Source organism: Gymnoscopelus microlampas, assembly GCF_963454915.1.
Source record: "Gymnoscopelus microlampas genome assembly, chromosome: 9".
Lineage (NCBI taxonomy): Eukaryota > Metazoa > Chordata > Actinopteri > Myctophiformes > Myctophidae > Gymnoscopelus > Gymnoscopelus microlampas.
Window position 1 is genome coordinate 37707175 of NC_139946.1, and position 24323 is coordinate 37731497.

The 24323-nt window shown below is 43.2% G+C and overlaps 1 protein-coding gene across 8 annotated transcripts in view; it reads right to left on the reverse strand.

Moving 5' to 3' along the window:
* Positions 1-24323, reverse strand: part of elavl4 (ELAV like neuron-specific RNA binding protein 4) — a gene marked incomplete at both ends in the record, with an annotated part of 126530 nt that overhangs the window by 72403 nt on the left and 29804 nt on the right. For 5 of the 8 annotated variants that reach the window (XM_084067021.1, XM_084067020.1, XM_084067023.1 and 2 more), the window contains one exon: positions 6248-6334. The exons of the other annotated variants lie outside the window; for them this stretch is intronic. In XM_084067021.1, the coding sequence (XP_083923147.1) occupies positions 6248-6334 (87 nt within the window). The remainder of the gene's footprint in view (positions 1-6247; positions 6335-24323) is intronic. 8 annotated transcript variants of the gene reach the window in all.

The following is a 24323-nucleotide window of genomic DNA, read 5'->3' on the forward strand; positions in this document are numbered from 1 at the left end:
TGCCAAGGGCCCCCAAAATGATATGTACTTGGCCGCGGACCCCCCATCTCAAATATGTTGTTCCAGGGACCCCCAGAAGCAAAGATTTGAGTTACAAATGTTCGCTTTAAAAAATATATATTTGCACAACTTTGCAAAAACGATTTTTCAAAAATAGCAGATCTACAGTACAAGCTCATAGCGCGGCACTCGGTGCCGCGCTATGAGCTTGTAGATCTGCTATTTTTGAATAGCTTAAGTATAAAAGGTTGAAACTATTGCGATGCTATATTAACACATTTTGCTGGGGACCCCCTGGAACCCCCCCCCCCCCCCCCCCAAGGACCCCTGGGGGTTCCCTGACCCCACTTTGAGAACCAATGCATTGGAATATACGCAGCATGTAGTACTGAAGAGTATTCTATATAAAGTTTAACCCTGATATAAAGTTTAACCCTGTTGTTTATCTTGTGATGCATTTAGCACTGTACTCTGAGTAATGTGTTATGATGATGTAAGTTGTTGTTATGCGTCTGCCTATCAATGCCGCCAACGTAAGTTGCTGTAGGCCAACTGTACATAATATGCTTATTGTACTCTGAGAATAGCTGCTAACACAACTATACATCATCAAAATATCAATATTTTACGAGAGTAAGAATAAAACTAAAACAAAGCAAAACACAGACATTCTCTGTTGCTTTTCAAAAACAAATATGCCGGAATTAATATACAGTACATATAAATTAATATATACTGTGTATGCTGTGCCTGTATATGGTGCGCGTTGAACAAAACAATGTGTTGTTGTCGTCACAAACTACAAACACATATGAAAGAAAAGTCATATCCTTTTTTTCAGTTCAGTTCAGAATCTGGCCTAAAATCACAGACCTGGAACTGTGTCATTTTTAGATTTGAGCTAAAAAGCATTATTTTACAATTTGGGCTATTCAAAAATAGCAGATCTACAAGCTCATAGCGCGGCACCGAGTGCCGCGCTATGCCGAGCTTGTAGATCTGCTATTTTTGAAAAATCGTGAAAATGTGTGCAAATCTTTGAATATATATATTTTTAAAGCGAACATTTTTAACTCAAATCTTTGCTTCTGGGGGTCCCTGGAACAAAATATTTTGATGGGGGTCCGCGGCCAAATACATATAATTTTGGGGGTCCTTGACATGAAAAAGATTGAGCACCACTGATATAGAAACAAACGTTTTTCAGAAAACTGTTGAGATTTAGGGGCGGCCATAGCTGAGTGGTTAGTGAACCCGCCTAGGGAACCAGAGGCCCTGGTTGCCCCAGGATCGCTTCCAGGCCAGGCCAGCATATGTGTCGATGAAATGAAATTTGTCCCTGAGCAAGACTCTTAACCCCTAATTGCTCACAGGTTCTCATTGGAAACAAGACCGCAAGGACTTTCATGAACGACCTGTTAAAAGGAATTATCCTTATCCTAGGAGACATGTAGAATCGGCTTCAGGTCTCAATGGGTTAAGGAGTTTGACTGAATCAAATGATCACTCTCTTTTCCCCGGTTTCAAAAGTCAGCTGACTATGTTTGATCTAAATACACGTACACAGCTAGAACGTATAGAAGCAGGGCTAGTTTGAGCTGAAATAAATAACACACAACTCTACTACTATTTCTGTATTATCAAAAGGCTGGACTTGTGTGTTCTAATAATATGGCACGATGCTAATTTCATGCATTTTCCAATGTTTGTCAATGTTGAATTATCTTTATTTTGAATTTTTAACTAGAGGATAAGCCCCTTGAGATGCAGCATCTCGTTTTCGAGGGGGTCCTCAAACCACGACACACAACAAGAAAACAATCCAACAACACAGAACAAAAACATATCAAAAAGGACATACTGTACACATAAAGGCTCTCCTACCATCTCAAACCCCACTAAATCAGTTACTAGTATCATCTGAAATTCATTACATTGAAAAAGAATAAGACATATAAATCAATGCAAATCCACAAATATGATGAATTCTATTTGAATGTATTGATAAATAAATAGATTTATAAAAACGGCAATTATATTGTCAGGAGGGTGTTTGATTTGGATTTATTCATGCAGAACTGAAATAGTTTGATACTAGATTATGTTGCATAATAATGTAGAGTATAAATTTGCATTGTGGAGAACGCCATTACCTGGAACTTATGGGTAAATTCTATTTCATAAAATCAAATGAGTCTACAAACTGATAGTTGAATTTCCCCTCCTCCAATCCTTACTTAAAATAAGGTGCATTTCTTATTAATTAGTCTTTGATGCTTAAAATGTTCCGTTATTTTTTCCATTCTATTCTCATCCTCTACCCCATTGTGGCTGGACAAAGTCCACACATTTCCAGGCGAGAGTACAAGCCACATGTCCACCTTGCGTCTGCTTCATTCCACTCACTTCACGCGCACGCACGCGCACACACACACACACACACACACACACACACACACACACACACACACACACACACACACACACACACACACACACACACACACACACACACACACACACACACACACAGGTTTGTTTTATTATACTTGTGAGGACATCAACATTTTAGGACAGCCATTTTATGAATGCCATTAAAAAAAAACACTTTTGCTAAAGCCGGGTAAATTTTGCTAAAGCCGAAAAACAGCAGATCTACAAGCTCACAACGCGTCGCGCTGCGACGCGTTGTGAGCTTATAGATCAGCTATTTTTCGGTGCATGACACTGGCACGCAACTAAGTATAAATCATGTTTAACGCTAATTCCAATCCCTAAAGCTAACCTCTAAGACACTTAAATGTCTAATCCTGACATGAATGTTTTTGTAATTATAAACGTATCTCTAAAAAATGTTTTTTAACTATAAAACAACTATTTGTCTTGTTAGGACCAGGAAAACGGTCCTCACAATGTATATTTCTTCAAATTCTACTACACTTGGTCCTCGCAAGTATAGTAATACAACACACACACACACACACACACACACACACACACACACACACACACACACACACACACACACACACACACACACACACACACACACACACACACACACACACACACACACACACACACACACACACACACACACACACACACACACACACACACACGCGCACACACACACACACACACTCAACACAGTGACACATTCCTGTAGCATCCGCACGCAGTGAGTTGGGAGAACGCGCGCCGCGCACAGTGAACAATGCCCTGTGCCCACAGCTGAAAACAAACAGACAGGGAGCCGTCTAAAAGCTCTCAAGATGAGAGCCGCATGCAAATTGTTCTTTTGACAGTATCCTTCTTCACTCACTCATCACTATCACAACAGAGAGAGAGAGAGAGAGAGAGAGAGAGAGAGAGGGGAATAATAAAGCATCTAGCCCTAGCAGAGCCTGATTGGAGAGGGCCTTATTAAATCTGTTTACGTTCCCCGCTGTGCTCCATTCTGTCAGAGAGACTTTCAACTCCGTGGGACGCATTTCTGAGGAGTTTTTCACACCAAAATGGCCACCGCTAATTAACAGGGACCTGCCGAGTTCCCGACGGCCAATTATATTTCCTCTCCTCGTGCCTAGCCCACCAGGCGCAAGCTAGCGCAAGCTCAGCGGCGCACCACTCGGCTTTGGTGGTGGGCTCTCTCAGGCTCTCCCCTACCCTCCTACCGAGGAGCCCCGGCGATATGGACGGCTCTCACTGCATGCCTCCTGATTAGGCACAACGAACGCAACATATCTCTGGTTTAGCTGTAGGGAACACGAGTCACCCTCAAGACGCACGCTCTTTCTTTACTCGCAAGACATAACACTGACTGACTAGTGCAGTGGTTTTTCAACCCTTTTCATATCAAGGGTCCATTATTTATTCGGCATTTGAGCCACGGAACCACCGTTTGATGAGATTTAGACTCTCAGAAAACCCAAAACGTAGAATATTTTGTTATCGTTGGATACGATTTTGTCCACAATTCCATGCTGTATTGATGTTGGTACCATAGGAGAGACAAGAGGCAAATGTTGATCAAAATAACAATTCTTCTACATTTTGTAATTGTGTAGCCTTCTTGTAAATTAAGTATCGACACGGTCACAACTTTTTTCCGTTCTGGCCCCACAGTGGTGGAATGAACTTCCCACTGATGTCGGGACAGCAGAGTCACTGCCCATCTTTCGCCGCAGGCTGAAAACCCACCTCTTCAGGAAACACTACCCTTCCTCTTTGCCTGGCCTACTTGTTGTTAACTAGCTGTAGGAACTATTGTTGTATTGTTGTATTGTATCTATTAGCTCGTGCTCATTTGATTTGACTATTTTATCTCATCTGTTTAAGAAAGTAGGTAGCTGATATATTGCACTTTTACCTTAGCCCTAGGTATACTCTTGGTTGCTTGTTTTTACAGGAAATGCACTTAAGACTTCTGGTGATTAGTAGTTTCGTTCCCTACCTATGTTGAATGCACTTATTGTAAGTCGCTTTGGATAAAAGCGTCTGCTAAATGACTGTAATGTAATGTAATGTAATGCAGATGTTAAACAATAATTTTACTCTTGAGAGCGTAAAATGAAACCAAATGGACCCGTAAGGGTCCATTCGGTTTCATTTTACACTCTCAAGGGTTAAAGACTTATAAGGGTCCATTTGGTTACCAACTCTTCCATCATTTAGCTGGGGACCACCTGGAACCCCCACAAGGACCACTTGAGGGGGTCCCCGGACCACTGGTTGAGAACCACTGTACTAGTGGACAGAACTGACCAGCGTTGAGGCTCTGACGCTAACGTTGGCAATCCTTTGTTAGAAGCTAAAGCTGAATTTGCGAGAGATCGCTATAGCTATAGCCTCGAAAGTAAAAATGCTAACAGAACGCTAAGCTAACCGACCGTCCTTCTCAAACCCAGCATGTTGAGAATGACGAGTTGGAATGTCCTTAACTGAAACAGAGGTATAGAGTTCATAAGAGGGATCTGCCTCTGGGATTTTAGTAGCTTATAAATAAAGAGAGAGAAAGAGAGAGAGAGAGAATAAAGAAAAACCTCAAAGGGCCATGCATGCGTCTGGAGATTGAAGGTTGAGGAATGGAATGCTTCATTAGAGATGCCCTTGGGCGTAGCGCGTTCCCGAGCATTATTGATTTGTAACAGTTTTCCTTAACTTTTTTTTATATTTTAATCCACTAAGCCTTTCAATTGTGAGACATATCTTATCCTTTATTTGCTGTTATTTATTTTTCTCTCCCGCTAGCGCTATATAGGGTTAGCTTTGTTCTTGCTTTTTATACTTGCTTCAAAGTTCTACTATTTACCATCTGAATGGAACAGGAGAAGAATACCTGCTTTTCTCTGCACAAAATCCTCTCTACACTCGTTCCATCAACATCACCCCATCACCCTAACAAAATGTGTTAATATAGCGTCACGATAATTTTAACCTTTTATACTTAAGCTATTCAAAAATAGCAGATATACAAAGCTAATAGCTTGTAGATCTGCTATTTTTTGAATAATCGTGAACATTTGTGCAAATCTTTGAATATATATATTTTTTGGAAACACTACCCTTCCTCTTTGTCTGGCTTACTTGTTGTTAACTAGTTCTACGAACTCTTGTTTTATTGTTGTACTGTTTTATTGTATCTTGTTTAGTCGATACACTTTTTGTATTAGCTCGTGCTCATTTGATTTTGCTATTTTGTCTCATCTGTTTAAGAAAGTAGGTAGCTGATATATAGCACTTTTACCTTAGCGCTAGGTATACTCTTGGTTGCTTGTTTTTGCAGGAAATGCACTTAAGACTTCTGGTGATTAGTAGTTTCGTTCCCTACCTATGTTGAATGCACTTATTGTAAGTCGCTTTGGATAAAAGCGTCTGCTAAATGACTGTAATGTAATGTAAAGCGAACATTTGTGACTCAAATCTTTGCTTCTGGGGGGTCGCTGGAAAAACATATTTGAGATGGGGGGGTCCGTCGCGGCCATCATCACCCTCCAGCTGTCTCAGTCAGCAGCATCAACCTCCAACGCACACACACACATACACAGTATAGAAATAGGCTGTTTTGTGTGTGTGTGTGTGTGCATGCGTCTGTGTGTGTGTGTGTGTGCGTGTGTGTGTCTGTGTGTGTGTGTGTGTGTGTGTGCACAGTACAGTATCAGATCATATTACTTCATGGTGTGTGTAAGATGGCTGGAGCCATCCATTTGGGCGTGGTGTGCAAGCGGTCGTCGGTCTCTCTTACCATCTTTGGCTGTGTCAGCAGTCCCTTCTCTGCCCAGCCCTGGAGCTGTGGGAGCTCTGCCTGACGCCACTGTGTCTCTGTCGACCCCTACGGAGCACAGCACAGGGAGGGGGGAGGGGAGGGACGCACGGCCCATTGGTCAACATTACACACACTCACTTTACAGAGGGGGGTATTTGAGGGGGGGGTGGGGGGCGGAGGGGTCAGGGTCGAGGGCAGTGGTGGAAAGTAACTAAGTATATTTACTTAAGTACTGTACTTAAGTACACTTTTGGAGTATTTGTACTTTACTTGAGTATATCCAATTTCTAATACTTTTACTTCTACTCCACTACATCTCAGAGGCAAATATTGTACTTTTACTCCACTACAATTATTTGAAAACTTTAGTTACTAGTTACTTTGCAGATATACATTATTACATTATAAAACACACATTTACCACTTTAGCCTTATTTTATACATAGGCTATTTGAAAATAGCAGATCTACAAGCTCACAACGCGTCGCGATGCGACGCGTTGTGAGCTTGTAGATATGCTATTTTCAAACATTTTAGTACTTTTACTTTTGGTACTTCAAGTACATTTGGATACCAATACTTTTGTTCTTTTACTCAAGTAAATTTTGAATTCCGGACTTTTACTTGCAACAGAGTACTTCTACATTGCAGTATTGATACTTTTACTTAAGTAAAACATTTGAGTACTTTTCCCACCACTGGTCGAGGGAGGTGTGAGGGCGGTTGGTTCATTACAGAAAAGCCCCGCCGACTTTGCATTGCGAATGGTGACTATAACGGCAAATCAAGTACCGGAGGGAAGTGGAACCTCCTCCAGTGGAGTCCACTTCCTTCCGGCCTGTTGTTGGATTTACGGCTCTTGTGAATAGCCGATTAACCACTTATGCCTTATTTTACACTTTGTGCTATTTCAGCCTAAAATAAGGCTGCCAGGTTGAAAGTGGTTAAAATAAATGTAAAAACCTTGAAGTGCCTTCTGCTTTGCCTCAGCTTTCATGTCACCCCTACAAAGTACAAAGTCGCCCGAGCTTTGATACAGCAGACACCTTGGTAGTAACCCCCAGCGGTCACACGAAAACAAAGATGGGTGGCTTTTTCTTTTCGTTGTTTGTTTAGTAAACCTCGGCCAAGATACATTTCTTGGCATTATTGCATTTAATATATTGAATTCACTTTTTCATTGATGTCCTTTTTTTTATTGTCGAGCTTAACATTCTAATAAAAACAGGATTAGTCAAACTGATGGACAAAGATATTGCATACAATGGCCACGATACTAGCAGCAGTAAAGGTACTGTCTATTTCTTCTGTGTACCGTTCTTAATATATACAGTACTAGTAGCCTTAAGTGTCCATCATTTCAGCAGCTTCACCGAGAGCTGCACTAACTCTGTGTGTGTGTGTGTGTGTGTGTGTGTGTGTGTGCGCGTGTGTGTGCGCGTGTGTGTGTCTCTGCAGTACCATGCTAGGCAGACTGGATGCGGCGACTAAAGTGACCTTGGCAGAGTTTATAATGAGGGTTTCCCTCTCATTCTCTGTGGGTAAACAAGCCGCTGGTTGTTGAGACAGAAAGCACCACAAATGAGGAGGAAGTCTGTTCTCTGGCTCTCTCCTGAGCAAGGGCTCAAACAGCCCCGTAGCCGCGGCTGGAGAGCCACTATGAGCAGCCAATTTAGCCGGGAGAGGAGACCGAGAGGAAGGGGCTGACCTCTGCGTTCGTTTACTCCTTCACAGAGACAGAGGGGGGGGGAGCGAGAGATCAGACGGAGAGGAGAGAGGAGCGAAGGAAGAGAAGAGACGAAGGGTTGAGTAATGGGTGAAGAAGATACTTCCAAGACTTCAAAGGGAGAGGGGGAGAGACAGAGATGGCGGAAGGAGAACAAAGACGGAGGAGGGAGAGAGAGAGGGAGCGAGACTCGGGCCATGTTCCGTTGTCAATGTGTCTTGTAAACTTAAGGTAGAATGCATAATGGGGGTCTAAATGAGAGTGAACTGTCAGCGCCGAAAAGGAAGAGCGGGATACGGAAGGGCAGGGAGGTTAACCCATTAAGACCGGGAACGCAGCACGTGTGTCATTTTTAGATTAAAAAATAGCATATGTAAAAGCTCATAGCTTGAGCTTTACTTTTTTGAAAAATCATGAAAACGTGTGCAAATCTTATGACATTTTTTTTTTAAAGCGAACATTTTTAACTCAAATCTTTCCTTCTGGGCCTTGGAACAAAATATTTTACAAAGTTTCGCTTTAAAAAAAGATATATTCAAAGATTTGCACAAATTTTCACGATTTTTCAAAAATAGCAGATCTACAAGCTCATAGCGCGGCACTCGGTGCCGCGCTATGAGCTTGTATATCTGCTATTTTTGAATAGCCCAAAGAAATCTAAAGTGACAGAGAGAGATGAGTTCCCGGTCTCAATGGGTTAAGTGAAAAGAGAGGTTTCAGAGTGCCGTGTCCTCTGCTGACAGGTTATATACAGTACTGTGTGAAAATACAGCGGTGCTATTCTTGTATTTTTATTTATTTATTTATTTGTCCACCTTTATGGCCACCTTTGTTCGGGTGCTATTCTTTTTATTTTTTATTTCATTATTTATTTGTCCACCTTTAGCCACCTTTTGTATGCTGCCATTCTTTTTATTTTCTATTAAATTATTTATTTGTCCAACTTTTTGCCACCTTTGTTTTAGTCTGTGTGAAGGCCGAAGGGTTACCGTATACTGTACAGAATATATATATATATATAACATGGCCAAACTGGATGTATATGATGCCAACACACATACTGTGATGTAATGAAAGTCCCAATGCGGGGTCATATTGTTGCCCATAAGAATGCTACATTTTTTCAGCCGTATTTTGCCCAGCTTTTAGTGTGCTTCGATCACCTCAGTGTTAAAGTAGGCATTAACAGGTGTGAGCTGGATTGTAACCTATACAGGGTTCAGTTTGAGGGGGTCGGTTCTTAACCCATTTAGCCCTGAGGCCGATTCTACAAAATGTCTTTGTTGCTAAACTATTGTTACTATAATCAGTGGTTCACAAACCTTTTCATGTCAAGGACCCCCAAAATTATGTGTATTTGGCCGCCGACCCCATCTTTGTTCCAGGGACCCCCAGAAGCAAGGATTTGAGTAAAAAAAAAGTTTCTTTTAAAAATAATATATATATTCAAATATTAGCCAAAGTATAAAATAATGGTTTAAGTGGTTACACAGATGCGTTCCGGGATTGAACGGGTTAACCACCTAATAGGGACACCAGGGTTAATGTTGTTACCATATATTTAAGTAAAATTATTAAATTTATCAACCATGAATATCAAACATCAGACTGACCAGAAGCAGGGGTATAAAATATATCCCCACTGGTGATAAAAAAAAATATGACCAGAGGAGAAGGGGGGGATATCAAAAGCAGTAGCATGGATTTACACCCCCCCCCCCCAGCAAATTGAACCCAACCCATAGGGACAGGGCTACAACGTGAAGCCACCAGATATCGACCATAATATTCACACAGGAGCCACCCTGTGATGGGTTGGGGGCTTCGTTTACCACTCCCTCAGTATGACATAACGCCAAAATGGCCGCTGTGCGAATAATAGTAGTCTATTGCTGGACCAATATTCATTTTACTGCAGAGGGCAGAGGACTATATATAGCCCACATACAGTAATACACCTGGACGCTGTTTTTCATTGACTTTCACCCATTCATTTCCGGGAACGCATACTGTGTCAGTTTGGCTATTCAAAAATAGCAGATATACAAGCTCATATCGCGGCACCGAGTGCCGCGCTATGAGCTTGTAGATCTGCTATTTTTTGGAAAATCTCGAACATTTGTGCAAATATTTGAATATATATATTTTTAAAGCAAACATTTGTAACGAAAATCTTTGCTTCTGAGGGGTCCCTGGAACAAAAATATCTTGAGATTGGGGTCCACGACCAAAATACATATCATTTTGGGGGTCCTTGACATGAAAAAGTTTGAGCACCACTGATATTATAGCAACTTCAGTGTTTAAAAAAAAAACGGATTTAGAAGACATTTTGTAGAATCGCCGAATCGGAACCTGCAGGCCTTAAATGGGTTAAAAATGTCACTTGGAAAATCTAACCCTGAAAAAAGGAAACGTTAGGCATGAGGTGAAACAACAACAAAAGCATTGTATTTTTATTTCACCCATTCTGCAGATCGACTACATACGGTACTTGTGTCAGTGCAACAAAAAAAACAACGCAATGGTGTGCCGCAGCAAGCAGACAGCGCAGTGTTATTGTGTAGCATGTTTGAAAAAATATGGCGATACAAATGCAGGAAGCATAGCAAGCAGATGCATATGGGTTTGTTTCCATTTCAAAAACAGCTATAACGAGCAGTGGCAAAAGGAGCGTGATGTCGGCGAGAGGAAAATTACGTTTTAACGCACAAAGTGTGTTTACGAGTCTCTGCGTTCCATTTTCCCATGAAACGCTATGTTCAAAACTCGGTGCTCAACCATTCACTAACTGCGTGATACACACAGACGCACGTGAACACTCACAACAGGCATGCACGCATACATACACACACACACACACACACACACACACAGTGTGGCAGCATAACGCACGCATATTCTCAAACACACACACACACACACACACACACAGTGTTGCCAGATTCTGTGAGAGAAACAAGCAACCAGGTCTAGGAAAACCAGCCCCAAAAGAAGCGACTATGGGCCCACATGAGCACTTTAAACATATACATCAGCTATTTGAAAATAGCCGATCTACAAGCTCACAACGCGTCGCGATGCGACGCGTTGTGAGCTTGTAGATCTGCTATTTTCAAATAAAATCTTGCGGGGGGAAATTTTAATAAGCAGAACTGGCAACCCTGCACACACACACACACGCTCTACACACACACGGTACATCATCTTTCTTCATTTCCTCTCTGTCTAGGAGGTTATCACATGAACACACATGTGCGCGCTGTGCTGATAAAAATCTCGAATAACCACCAGAATACAGACGCAGATGCAATTACATTCACAAACCATTGGGATGAAGAAGAACCCTGCTCACGGATGCAACTTCAATTATTCAGGGAATACATTTCAGTCGGGCGCTCAGATGCTGGGGGGAGACTTATTATATAATCAATACACTCTATAGCGGCCATTAATATTTGATGCCACAAAGTGCTTCCTGTCTCCTCGGGCTCCCCGCCAGTGGTTTTCTGGGTAGTGCAGTTTAAATAGGAGACGTGCTGCTGTGCGTTGCGTGTCCTGCCTACAGAGACACAGTAGTGTATATACAGTATACTGTGTACAGTACATGGCTGTGTTCTGACAGCCTGCCGCGTGCCACAGACAGGCAAATTCATGGCTTAACCCATTAAGACCTGGAACTGTGTCATTTTTAGATTTGAGCTAAAAAGCATTATTTTACACTTTGGGCTATTCAAAAATAGCAGATATACAAGCTCGTAGCGCGGCACCGAAACTGTTGGGATTTAGGAGACATGTAGAATCGGCTTCAGGTCTTAAAGGGTTCAATCCGGGAACGCATCTCTGTCATTTTAGATTTCTTTGGTTGTTCAAAAATGTCAGATATACAAGCTCGTAGCCGCATATGTATGAGCTTGTACTGTAGATGTGTTATTATTTCTGAACATCTTTTTTCGTGAAAATGTGTGCAAATCTTTTATATATATATATATATTTTAAACAAGCGTGTGTAACTCATATTTTTGCTTCTTGGGGTCCCTGGAACAACATATTTTACACATTTTCACTTTAAAAAAATATATATTCAAAGATTTAGACAAAATGTCATGATTTTTCAAAAATAGTAGATCTACAAGTTCATAGCGTGGCACTCTGTGCTATATATGAGCTATATATTATATGAGCCAGTACCTGTGTCTCTCTCTCTCTCTCTCTCTCTCTCTCTCTCTCTCTCTCTCTCTCTCTCTCTCTCTCTCTCTCTCTCTCTCTCTCTCTCTCTCTCTCTCTCTCACACACACACAGCCTTGTAAAGTCAACCTTTACATGGTCAAACTTACGTGACTGAGAAGTGATTTAATTTCCTGTCCCTTTGCACACCTTGCTCGTTTCCTTTCCCCCCCCCCCTCCCCACTCCTCTGCCATTGTGACACCATAAAAACTACCACCTTTATTACTGGCCCCATGCCACCCTATTACACCCCCCCCCCCTCCCCCTCACTCTCCTCTCCTCCCAGCTCCTACAGAGCATAGATAGATAGACCATAAATTGTGACCTGACTTTGGCACTGCAGGATGGATGGAGAGGACCGCAGACTGCAGAGGAGGAACTCTATGGTGCAACACACATTTTCAATGACGGGCGAGCAGTGACTCTCAAACTTTGTAATTTCAAGGACCCCCAGTTTGATCTGCATTTGATATGATTTTTTTTTATTAAATTAAATCTCTGGGACTCCAAACTACCCTGTAAAAATCATTAGTGCTATAATTCAATTCTGATAAGTGTACAAAACAAAACCAAATGGGTTCGTTTGGTTCTGTTTGAATGCTCTCTGAGTTACGGATGCGTATTGGGGGTCCATTTGGCTCCACACTATCAATCACTTAAGCTCTGGACCTCCTGGAACCCCAACCCCACAAGGACCCCCGTGGGTCCCCGGACCCCATGTTGAGAACCACTGGCGTGCAGTAACAGTATCTTGCAAGCTCACAACGTGTCGATGTACTGATCGGTTAGTTGAACTATTTTAAAATGTTGGGTAAGGCAGCACGCAATATATAAGGGCCCTTTATGTGTCTTAAAGAGCTGCCACGGATTACTTTGACTTTTTATGGTGTTCTAAAAGGTAATGCTTGTTAGAGTCACGACTTACGGACGCTTACTTCAACGTCTTAGTCACCTTGTTTTAATCCGTTGTTCAAATCTGGCTCTACCAACTCCAGGATATAGCCAGTAAGATGAAGAGGGTGATTATATAGTGGTGTGAAAAAGCATTAAAAAAAATAATAATTCACATAAATTCACATCAGCTAACAGTAAAATCCAGAGTATTGGCTCAACTCTGATTTAAATGAACACTGTACTGTAATACTGTAGTACACTACACCGTTGGTTCTCAAAGTGGGGTCCGGGGACCCCCAGGGGGTCCTTGAGGGAGTTCCAGGGGGTCCCCAGCTAAATGATGGATAGTTAGGAACCAAATGGACCCTTATGGGTCTGTAACTCTGAGAGTTAAATTAACATTGATTTTACAATATAAATTGGGGTCCCAGAGATAGAAATGCCATTAAATGGGGGTCCGTATAGCCTCTATTGCATGTCAAACTGGGGGTCCTTGAAATCAAAATGGTTGAGAATCACTGCTAGAGCTGTAAAAAATCTTCTCTTATGTGGGTCCCTGGCATATCTTTTCAAATGGGGGTCCGCGGGCTAATAAGTGTCAATTTGGGGGTCCTTGTCATGAAAAAGTTTGAGAACCACTGCACTACACAGTCAAATCCTCAATGTTCATTCAACCATTTGCAACTATGAGAGTGTGCAATTGTACAATTTCTTTGTCTTCGTACGCCCTACGAGTTCAATTGAAACTCTGGATTTTTAGTGTATATAGAGAGACCGCTTCGGTGAAATGATTTTTTGACGCGTGAGTCGACACCGTGACCCCGTGTTCTTCTGTCTTACGGGTCCAAAACCCACCGCTCACTAAACTCATTCCAAACTCCTTCCACAAGTCACGCCACGGTGAGAAACTATCAAACCACGGAGACACAAAGAGATTAATACCACTTTACTATCTGAACTCCATGCCACAGAAGTTCCCTTAATGCTGTCTGCTCTATTGATTTTTATTTTCCTTTCTCTTTCTTTCTTTCCTGCTCCTCTCTCTCTCTCTCTCTCTCTGTCTTTCTCTCCCTCCCTCGCCCAGTGTCTTCCGGGCTCTGAAACGTCCTGCAGGTCAGACAGATGCTGTGCCCGGATCAATCAGGGAAAGTAATCTGGGACACCTCTTGCCCGCATGCAGCAGACACACACACACACACACACACATACATACATACACAGCAGCTCACGTACACTGCACACACACACACATGCGTGCGCAGCCACACACCAACGCAAAAACGTACAGCCCGCATACACACTCCCAGGCATTCACAGACACACACACACACACACACGCACACACACACTTGCATACATACGTATTAACACAACACACGCACGCACACGCCTCCTCCCTCCATGCACTCTGGCCGGCCTGCCTCCACCCTCATCGATCCGCATCTACTTTACCAAATGGATTCTCCCTGCTCCTCTCCCTCCTCTCTCTCTCTCTCTCTCTCTCTCTCTCTCTCTCTCTCTCTCTCTCTCTCTCCTCCGCTGCCTCTCCTTCCTCTGTGTGACTCAGAATAATAAATGTTCCAGACCTCACCAGACGTCTGCGGAAGCAATTTTTCATTTCACTTTGGCTTGACTTTTTTTTCTCTCTTTTCTTTTTTGCATCTGTCTCTCTCTCTCTCTCTCTCTCTCTCTCTCTCTCTCTCTCTCTCTCTCTCTCTCTCTCTCTCTCTCTCTCTCTCTTCTCCTGTGATGCTTGTGTGTTTCTGCAGGATCGATACAAATTTCACACACGCACACACACACGCACACACACACACACACACACACACACACACACACGCACACACACACACCCCAACCCCCCCTTCTCTTCTCGGGGCCCTTGGGTAATCCACGCACACTTACATGGAGTCAGAGGTCATGAGATGACAGGGTACCGCTGCTGCCTCTAATTGCCAGAGGGGGGGAAAGTCAGACGGGCTCTTTATAGAGAGATACCTTCTATTGACTTTAAAACATGTATACTAGAGAGAGAGAGAGGCAAGCCTGGCTCTTAAACAGGGAAAAAACCTGTGTGTTGTGTTCGTTTAAAACATTAAGGCCTGATGTTCAAATTCTACAAAATGTCTTCTAAATCCTATAACAGTTTCTTGAAAAAACTTATGTTGACCCCAAAATGTACATGAATTACTCAAAATATTTTGTTCCAGGGACCCCCCAGAAGCAAAGATTTGAGTTACAAATGTTCGCCTTAAAAATATATATATTGAAAGATTTGCACACATTTTCTATTTTTTTCAAAAATAGCAGATCTACAAGCTCTTAGCGCGGCACTCGGTGCCGCGCTATGAGCTTGTAGATCTGCTATTTTTGAATAGCCAAAGTGTAAAATAATGCTTTTTAGCTCAAATCTAAAAAATGACATATAACACAGATGCGTTCCCGGTCTTCATGGGTTAAAACAGAAGAGAGTGTACAAATGAAACAAAATGGACCAAAATCGATGTTAAAAATCCATTCGGTGATATTTGTACACTCTCTGGGTTACAAATGGATAATACATTAACGCTGAGTGTGTTTTTTACTGTGTAGCATACACACAGAGAGCCATGTTCTACAATTAAAATTCCTATACGGTACTGTTCTGTCTCATTTGAGACTCACAAAGGACGAGCAGCATGGAAGGCTTTTATTACCCAAGATTATGAATTTGTTCCAGCATCTTCGTCTAAGTGACACATCATTGGATTCGAGTCAGCTTTTATACTTTATCACTTTATTCTACATTCATATAGGCAGTCAAAAGACTGAACAGTCTGCATGACAAAGACCCCCCCCACCCCACCCCCCATCCCTCCAAACACACACACACACACACACACACACACACACACACAGACACGCACACACACACACCGCAGTCCCCCTTTGCTCAGCCAAACTGTAGGCGGAGTAGAGAAAGCCGGAGCCATTTGTCCACTGGCTGCGTTCCAGCCCTGCACCAACGCATGCAGAAAATTGGTGAGCATCTTGACTCTGGAGATGACACTTCAATTTGTGCGGCTCCAGTGACTTGTGGTGCTCCGCGGCCCGCGGGTCCCTCCTCCTCCCCTGTGGGGGTGTGAGACCAGCTGGACACCTGCCTATAGCTTTGCTTGCTTGCTTGCTTGGCTGAAGGCTTGCACTAGCACTATAAGGGGGCCTGGGGTCCGGTCGGTCTGGGAATTGGGAGGCCCCTTGCCTTGCCTTTGCCTGTCAGCCCAAGTCACCGTCCCTCATTTCTCTCCCTCTCTTTCCCTCTCAGGTTCCATTTCCCCCGTGCTCCCAGCTCCCATTCGTTACCTGACTGACTGACTGCCCCCCCCACAGTCAGTGTTGCCAGATTCTGTGAGAGAAACAAGCAACCAGGTCTAGGATAACCAGCCCCAAAAGAAGCGAGTATGGGCCACATGAGCACTTTAAAGGAGTAGTTCACCCAAAAAATGACTTATTTTCTATCAATTGCACACCCCATGAAGCCTTGAATTCATGGATTTGTTTTTGTTTTTGTTGCATTCCTAAGCTAATAGATTGATTCTCGTCTCCTACCGACTAATGCATCCGGTAGGAGACACAAAGTAGATTGTTTGTGTCTCCTACCGGAAATACACATGGTCATCAAATTGTTGGCTTAGGAATGCGACAAAAACAAAAATAAATCCATGAATTCAAGGCTTCATGGGGCGTGCAATGGATATAAAATAAGTCCTTTTTTGGGTGAACTCCTCCTTTAACATATACATTAGCCGATCTACAAGCTCACAACGCGTCGCGATGCGACGCGTTGTGAGCTTGTAGATCGGCTATTTTCAAATACAAATCTTGCGGGGATATTATAACAAGCAGATCTGGCAACCCTAACCCCCAGTCCCCCCCTAGTCCCCCCCCAACTCCAATCTCAACCCTGTAGCGCCGGCCGCGACTCTAGCCTTCACCCCTTGAACTGCATCAAATTCCCAACCGACAGACAGACAGCCCCCATACATGCAGGCAGGCGAGCGCTCACTCAGTGCCAGAGAGCTGCTGGAAGCAACCAGTACCCAGTCAGGCACCCAGCTAAGTCAAATCAGTGAGATGACTTGACTGTGTATCACTACATGTCCCGGCTGTAATCCCCTGGGCCTGACAGGCCGGGCCACGATCACTGTCATGTTTTAGCGAGGGCTTCACGGTGGATTAAAAAACGGGGGCTAAAGCCTTCGTGGGATTCCCTCTTCAATTAAATGTCATCAAAGTGTTTAAAAAGGTTTTTAGAGAAGTCTATACCTATATCTATATGTGTGTGTGTGTGTGTGTGTGTGTGTGTGTGTGTGTGTGTGTGTGTGTGTGTGTGTGTGTGTGTGTGAGAAGATATCGGTTTAGAGATGGAGAGAGTCTATGCTATATCTCTCATGGACAGCAAAATCATGGACCCTTGCAGTTCCATTTCCACTCTCTACATGCACTTGAAATGTTAAGGCTCCATTTCCTAACCTTCCTCCATCTCTCTCTCTCTCTCTTACGTTTTTTCCCATTACATACACACATTGACATTCAATGACTTTTCAAGTTTTCAAATGAATACAAATCTTTTGAAAATAGCCGATCTACAAGCTCACAATGAGTTGCAATGCGACACATTGTGAGCTTGTATATCGCCTATTTTCATTTGGCCGAAATGTACTGTATATAGGGCTGAAGTAGTTCATGTATGTTTTGTAATAATAATCAAAATCGACAAAGTAACCAGTAACTAAAGTTTTCAGATAATTGTAGTGGAGTAAAAGTACAATATTTGCCTCTGAGATGTAGTGGAGTAGAAGCAAAAGTATTGGAAATTGGAAATACTCAAGTAAAGTACAAAAAAAAAAAAAAAGTACAGTACTTAAGTAAATGTACTTAGTTACTTTCCACCACTGTGTTTATGTGTGGTTGGACTGATTGTGTCTCTGGGGGGTGACCGTAAGTGACATTGCGGCGTCATCCTTTCTAACTCAACTAGCATTATTATTACATCAATGCATTTCCTCCATCCATAACCCCGGGCAGGCCGGGTGTGGTCTGGTGGATCTGCTTTCTGCATTTCTAGGGGTTGAAGTGAGTTGAAGTCGTTCAAGACCTGGAACTGTCTCATTTTTGGATTTGAGCTAAAAAGCATTATTGTACACTTTTGGCTATTCCAAAATAGCAGATATACAAGCTCTGGTGCCGCGCTACGAGCTTGTAGATCTGCTATATTTGAAAAATCGTGAAAATGTGTGCAAATCTTTGAATATATATATTTTTAAAGCGAACATTTTGAACTCAAATCTTTGCTTCTGGGGGGTCCCTGGAACAAGATATTTTGATGGGGGTCCACGGCCAAATACATATAATCTTGGGGGTCCTTGACATGAAAAAGATTGAGCACCACTGATATAGAAACATACGTATTTGAGAATACTGTTGAGATTTAGGAGACATGTAGAATCGGCTTCAGGTCTCAATGGGTTAAAAACGTAATCCGTCTGGGAACAGACGACCGGGGGTTGGACAAAACAAACGTAAAGAGAAGACAGACAGCAGGAGGAGGAGAGGAGAGGCAGGGCGTGTTCCTTTGGAGTCAGCGCCAGGTGTCGTGAGTGAGGACACGGCCTCCACAAGTAGCTGGCAGAGAGCTGAGAGCAGAGCCTCGCACCTGCGCGTAGCGAGCGCCACTTTGAGAGCCTTTGCCTGTTCTCCTCCTATATCCCATTGAGACCTGAAGCCGATTCTACATGTCTCCTAAATCTCAACTTTTCTGAAAAACCTATGTTTCTATATCAGCGGTGCTCAATCTTTTTCATGTCAAGGACCCCCAAAATGATATGTATTTGGCCGCGGACCCCCCACCAAAATATGTTGTTCCAGGGACCCCCCCCAGACGCAAAGATTTGAGTTACAAATGTTCGCTTTAAAAAATATATTATATTCAAAGATTTGCACACATTTTCAAGATTTTTCAAAAATAGCAGATCTACAAGCTCGTAGCGCGGCACTCGGTGCCGCGCTACGAGCTTGTATATCTGCTATTTTTGAATAGCCCAAAGTGTAAAATAATGCTTTTTAGCTCAAATCTAAAAATGACACAGTTCCAGGTCTTAATGGGATATATGTGCTCTAACACATGCAACACACTAGTATGAATACACATGGACCATGTGTCCCCTTGTAAATCGGGTCAGAGTATAAAGTAGCAATTCAACAAAACAGTGTCATCTCACTGTTTTGCAGACTATAGCTACAACCAGTGGTGTAATGTAAACTAAGAGCATTTACTCAAGTACTGCACTTAAGTACAATTTTGAGTTGTTTTTTTTTTACTTTAGTGGAGTATTTCCAATTTTCAGTACTTTTTACTTCTACTCCACTACATCTCAGAGGCAAATGTTGTACTTTTTACTCCACTACAATTATTTGAAAACTTAAGTTACTACAGTTACTTTGCAGATATAAATGATTACATTATAAAACACACATTAACCACTTTAGCCCTATTGTATACCTCGGCTGTTTGAAAATAGCCTATCTACAAGCTCCCAACGCGTCGCATCGCGACGCGTTGTGAGCTTGTAGATCGGCTATTTTCAAACATTTTAGTACTTTTACTTTTGGTACTTTAGGTACATTTTGATACCAATACGTTTGTACTTATACTCAAGTAAATTTTGAATTCCGAACTTTAACTTGTAACAGAGTATTTCTACATTGCAGTATTGATACTTTTACTTAAGCAAAACGCTCGAGTACTTTTTCCACCACTGTGCTAAAACTAACTACATTCCTGTTTGCTGCGATCATACTGTATACGTAGTTAGGTACACCTGATCCTACTGTATAGGTCGTTAGGTACACCTGAGAAAACGGCCTTGTGGACTGATGTAGAATTCCCGACTAGAACAACCTCCGTTCAAGCAGGTGCTAAGTCTATTTCACTGGAACAGTTGAAAAAAGGAAACACGAAACTCTTCCCATTCATCCTCAATCTTCACAACCTTTTCACAGAGTTTTAATTAAAGCCGGGGTGCGGCCTGCAGAGGAGAAATGTAAAGCTGTTTTAGAACAAGTTCTTAAAGTGGTACAAACATCCTGCCTGCACTGTATTATAAGTGCAAGAGCAAAACCTAAAGCACAGCAAAGATGTGTCGGGATAAGGACGGATACCCGAACACACACGCACGCACACACACACACACACACACACACACACACACACACACACACACACACACACACACACACACACACACATATATACAAGTACACACACACACGGGCAGAGGTTGCTGAGCAGAGGCAGAGCTCCTCCTAATCTAATCACTGTTTCCCCATCAGCTAAATCTTACACACAGCCTCTGCGCACGCGCGTGTGTGCGCGTGCGTGTGTGTGTGTGCGCGCGTGCGTGCGTGCGTGCGTGTGTGTGTGTGTGTGTGTGTGTGTGTGTGTGTGTGTGTGTGTGTGTGTGTGTGTGTGTGTGGGTGGGTGGGGTGTGTGTGTGTGTGTGTGTGTGTGTGTGTGTGTGTGTGTGTGTGTGTGTGTGTGTGTGTGTGTGTGTGTGTGTGTGTGTGTGTGTGTGGGTGGGTGGGTGGGTGGGTGGGTGGGTGTGTGTGTGTGTGTGTGTGTGCACGTGCATGCCTTGCAGCGGAGACAGAGAGCTAAATCACATAGACACTAACCAACTGCTGTACTTGAGAATTCATTCCAGATCCCAAGGTGCTGTGTGTGTGTGTGTGTGTGTGTGTGTGTGTGTGTAACCATGTGTGTTGTGTGTGTGTGTATGTGTCTGTGCGCGTGTGTGTGTGTGGGGGTCTTGGAGCTAATTCGGTTATTGATTCAGCCCTGAACCGGAGCTCATAATCGAATAGCTGCAAGAGCAAAGGACAGCCGTCCTCCATATTTCTAAATGAGTAAATAGTTTGATGGAAACGCTGAATAACTAGGAACTACAGCAGATGGAAAGAACACGGCTAATTCACTGTTGGGGGACTAGCTGAACAACAACAGTACATCTATCTAGACATCTACTAGCCTCATGGCCACACCATTCCTATGAGGGATAACAGCAACATACATGTAATATATCTTTCATGCTCCAAGGATGATTTTCAAGTATTCGTATAATACAGATACAGTTATCAATCACCTTACTGTATGTGGAGTCAATGTCAATGCAGCAGTTGCTGGGAATATTTCCCTTTTGATCGTGAGTGTGCTGATATTTTCATAACTAAACGGTATCAATCATCGTGTAAAACCTGCGACAAAGTTACTTTACACCAGTGGAAACATGGAGAATGAATTTTATGCTGATACGCATCTTCTGTGAAAATCGGTTTCCAGTGCAACTTAACCCATTCAGACCTGAAGCCGATTCTACAAATGTCTTCTAAAATCACAACAGTTTTCTGAAAAACTTAGGTTTTTATATCAGTGTTGCTCAAACCTTTTCACGTCAAGGACCCCCAAAATGATATGTATTTGGCCGTGGACCCCCCATCTCAAACTATTTTGTTCCAGGGACCCCCCAGAAGCAAAGATTTTAGTTAAAAATGTTCGCTTTAAAAGAACATAAATATATTAATTTGCACACATTTTCTTGATTTTTCAAAAAATAGCAGATCTACAAGCTCATAGCGCGGCACTCGGTGCCGCGCTATGAGCTTGTATATCTGCTATTTTTGAATAGCCCAAAGTGTAAAATAATGCTTTTTTTAGCTCAAATCAAAAAATTACACAGATGCGTTCCCGGTCTTAAAGGGTTAATGACAGACTGGTGCAATCCTAAATGGCTTCCATACTGCAGCAAGGAGAAGAAGAAGAGAGGAGAGTAATAAGAAACAAAAGCCTAAATGTACACTTGCACGAGCTAAACAGATAGGCCTGCGGCATAGCAACTAAACCGTCGAGTGTGGCGCGCATTCAAACGAGCAGATTAATCCCCCCCACCAGCCCTTACAGTGCGGAGTAATTGAAAATGCCCGCAGGAGACTATCTATGCTCATATACCGTGGCATGTGCCAGTTGAGGCAACGTGTGTACGTATAGAAAAAAAGGCGGGGGCTGTGATTGCCATAGAAAATTCTGGAACGGCGTTTAAGTTCGACAGCGCGCGGCGGGGTGTCGTGCATCTGTGAGATAGAGTAGATCTATCTCACTATATCGTTCCCATTTTCTCTCTCTCTCTCTCTCTCTCTCTCTCTCTCTCTCTCTCTCTCTCTCTCTCTCTTTGTCTTTCCCTCTCGCTCGCTTTCCGCGCTCGCTCGCTCTCTCCCCTGATACCGACTTGACGGGTGCCTTTCGAGCCCGCCGCTGACGTTTATCAGTCTTGATAAGCATCTGAAGTCACATTTCCTCCATTTCCATCTAGTTATGCTTGCAGGAAGGGGAATGTTCCAGTCAATTTGATGGGAATATGCATTTACTGCTAGAATACACATCCCTTATGGGACAACTGCCTTCACTATCAATATTACAATCTCAAACTACTGTCGATAGCTGCTGATGGGACCGACTGCTGACTACACACACACACACACACACACATGCACACGCACACGCACACACACACGCACACGCACACGCACACACACACACACACACACACACACACACACACACACACACACACACACACACGCACGCACAAAGTGAGTGACAAGAGCAAATAGTCAGGTGGTATCTGGTACTTACCACTTGCTTGTTTTCGAATAATCCATGAGGATACAGCTTTTCCTTTCATATAGAAGTGGGGAAAGGGTTCTGTCAGTTCTACAATTATATGATCTTCTTCACCAAGAGATCCCTATCTTTATGAATCAGCTGGTCACAATTGATATACATTTTTATCCCACGATTTTTGTAACCCTTTTTTTTCCACCCAGTGCCAATTATCTAAGTAATCCTGGGCGCTACACTCCCTCTGCCAGCCCTAGGGAGAGCCTAGAGCCGAGCTCACGCCTCCTTCAATGCATGAGAGCTAACAAGCCGTTTCTTATCACCTTACAAGGGGAGAGTTTCACCGGTTGGACATAGCGCGTGGAAGGAACACGTTATTCCAACCAGTTCCTTTCCCCTCCATCAGGCGCCCCCGGCTGACCAGGGGGAGGCAGTATAGAGAGACCAGGATTACAGCATGTTTATATGAGGGTACTACCCCTAGGGGACACGGGCAGAACATGCAAACTCCACGCAATTGATTTCTAAACGGACCTCTTGTGTCTCTCCACCATGCTCCACACTGGGACCCCCCATCCTCTCCATCTCTCGCTATGTATAATATCACACACTAACAGTGGGGACTGTTTAAGTTGCCGTTGGATGTGTTGAAACCGTGGCCGTGCTGGGAAGGCTTATACGTTGGAAAGCATGGGTTGTGTGTGTACCCTAAATATGTCTATTATCCAACCTCAATGGTGCCACTTTGTAGCATGTTTCAGTTGCGTTGTTTCGATCTATAATTCATCCGGTTACAGAAATACATAAATGTTTAATACGCCGGGAGGGAGTCAGCGAGGGAAAGGCCTCCATTGCACCCTGTCGAAACGGTGACCTTGAAACGTCCTTTAACCCGTTGAGACCGGGAACGCATCTGTGCGTCATTTTTTTAGATTTATTTGGGCTATTGAAAAATAGCAGATCTACAAGCTCGTAGCGCGGCACCGAGTGCCGCGCTACGAGCTTGTAGATCTGCTATTTTTTAAATATCGTGACATTTCGTGGCAAAATCTTGGATTATATATTTTTTAAAGCGAACATTTGTAAAAAATATTTAGTTCCAGACGAACCAGAAGCAAAGATTTGAGTTACAAATGTCCGTTTTTTCCCCCCAAAAATAGCAGATCTACAAGCTCGAGCCGCGCTACGAGCTTGTAGATCTGCTATTTTTGAATAGCCCGACGAAATCTAAAGAAAATGACACACAGGCGCGTTCCCGGTCTTAAAGAGTTAAACATCACAGAGCCACGGCGCCGGGGCCAGTGAAGCTGCCAGAGCCAAACAACAGGCAACACACACACACACACACACACACACACACACACACACACACACACACACACACACACACACACACACACACACACGCGGACGCAGACGCAGACACACACACACACATACAGCGTATACAGACACACGCGGTGCCTGCCTGCCCGCTGATGCTTTCTGTTCTCTG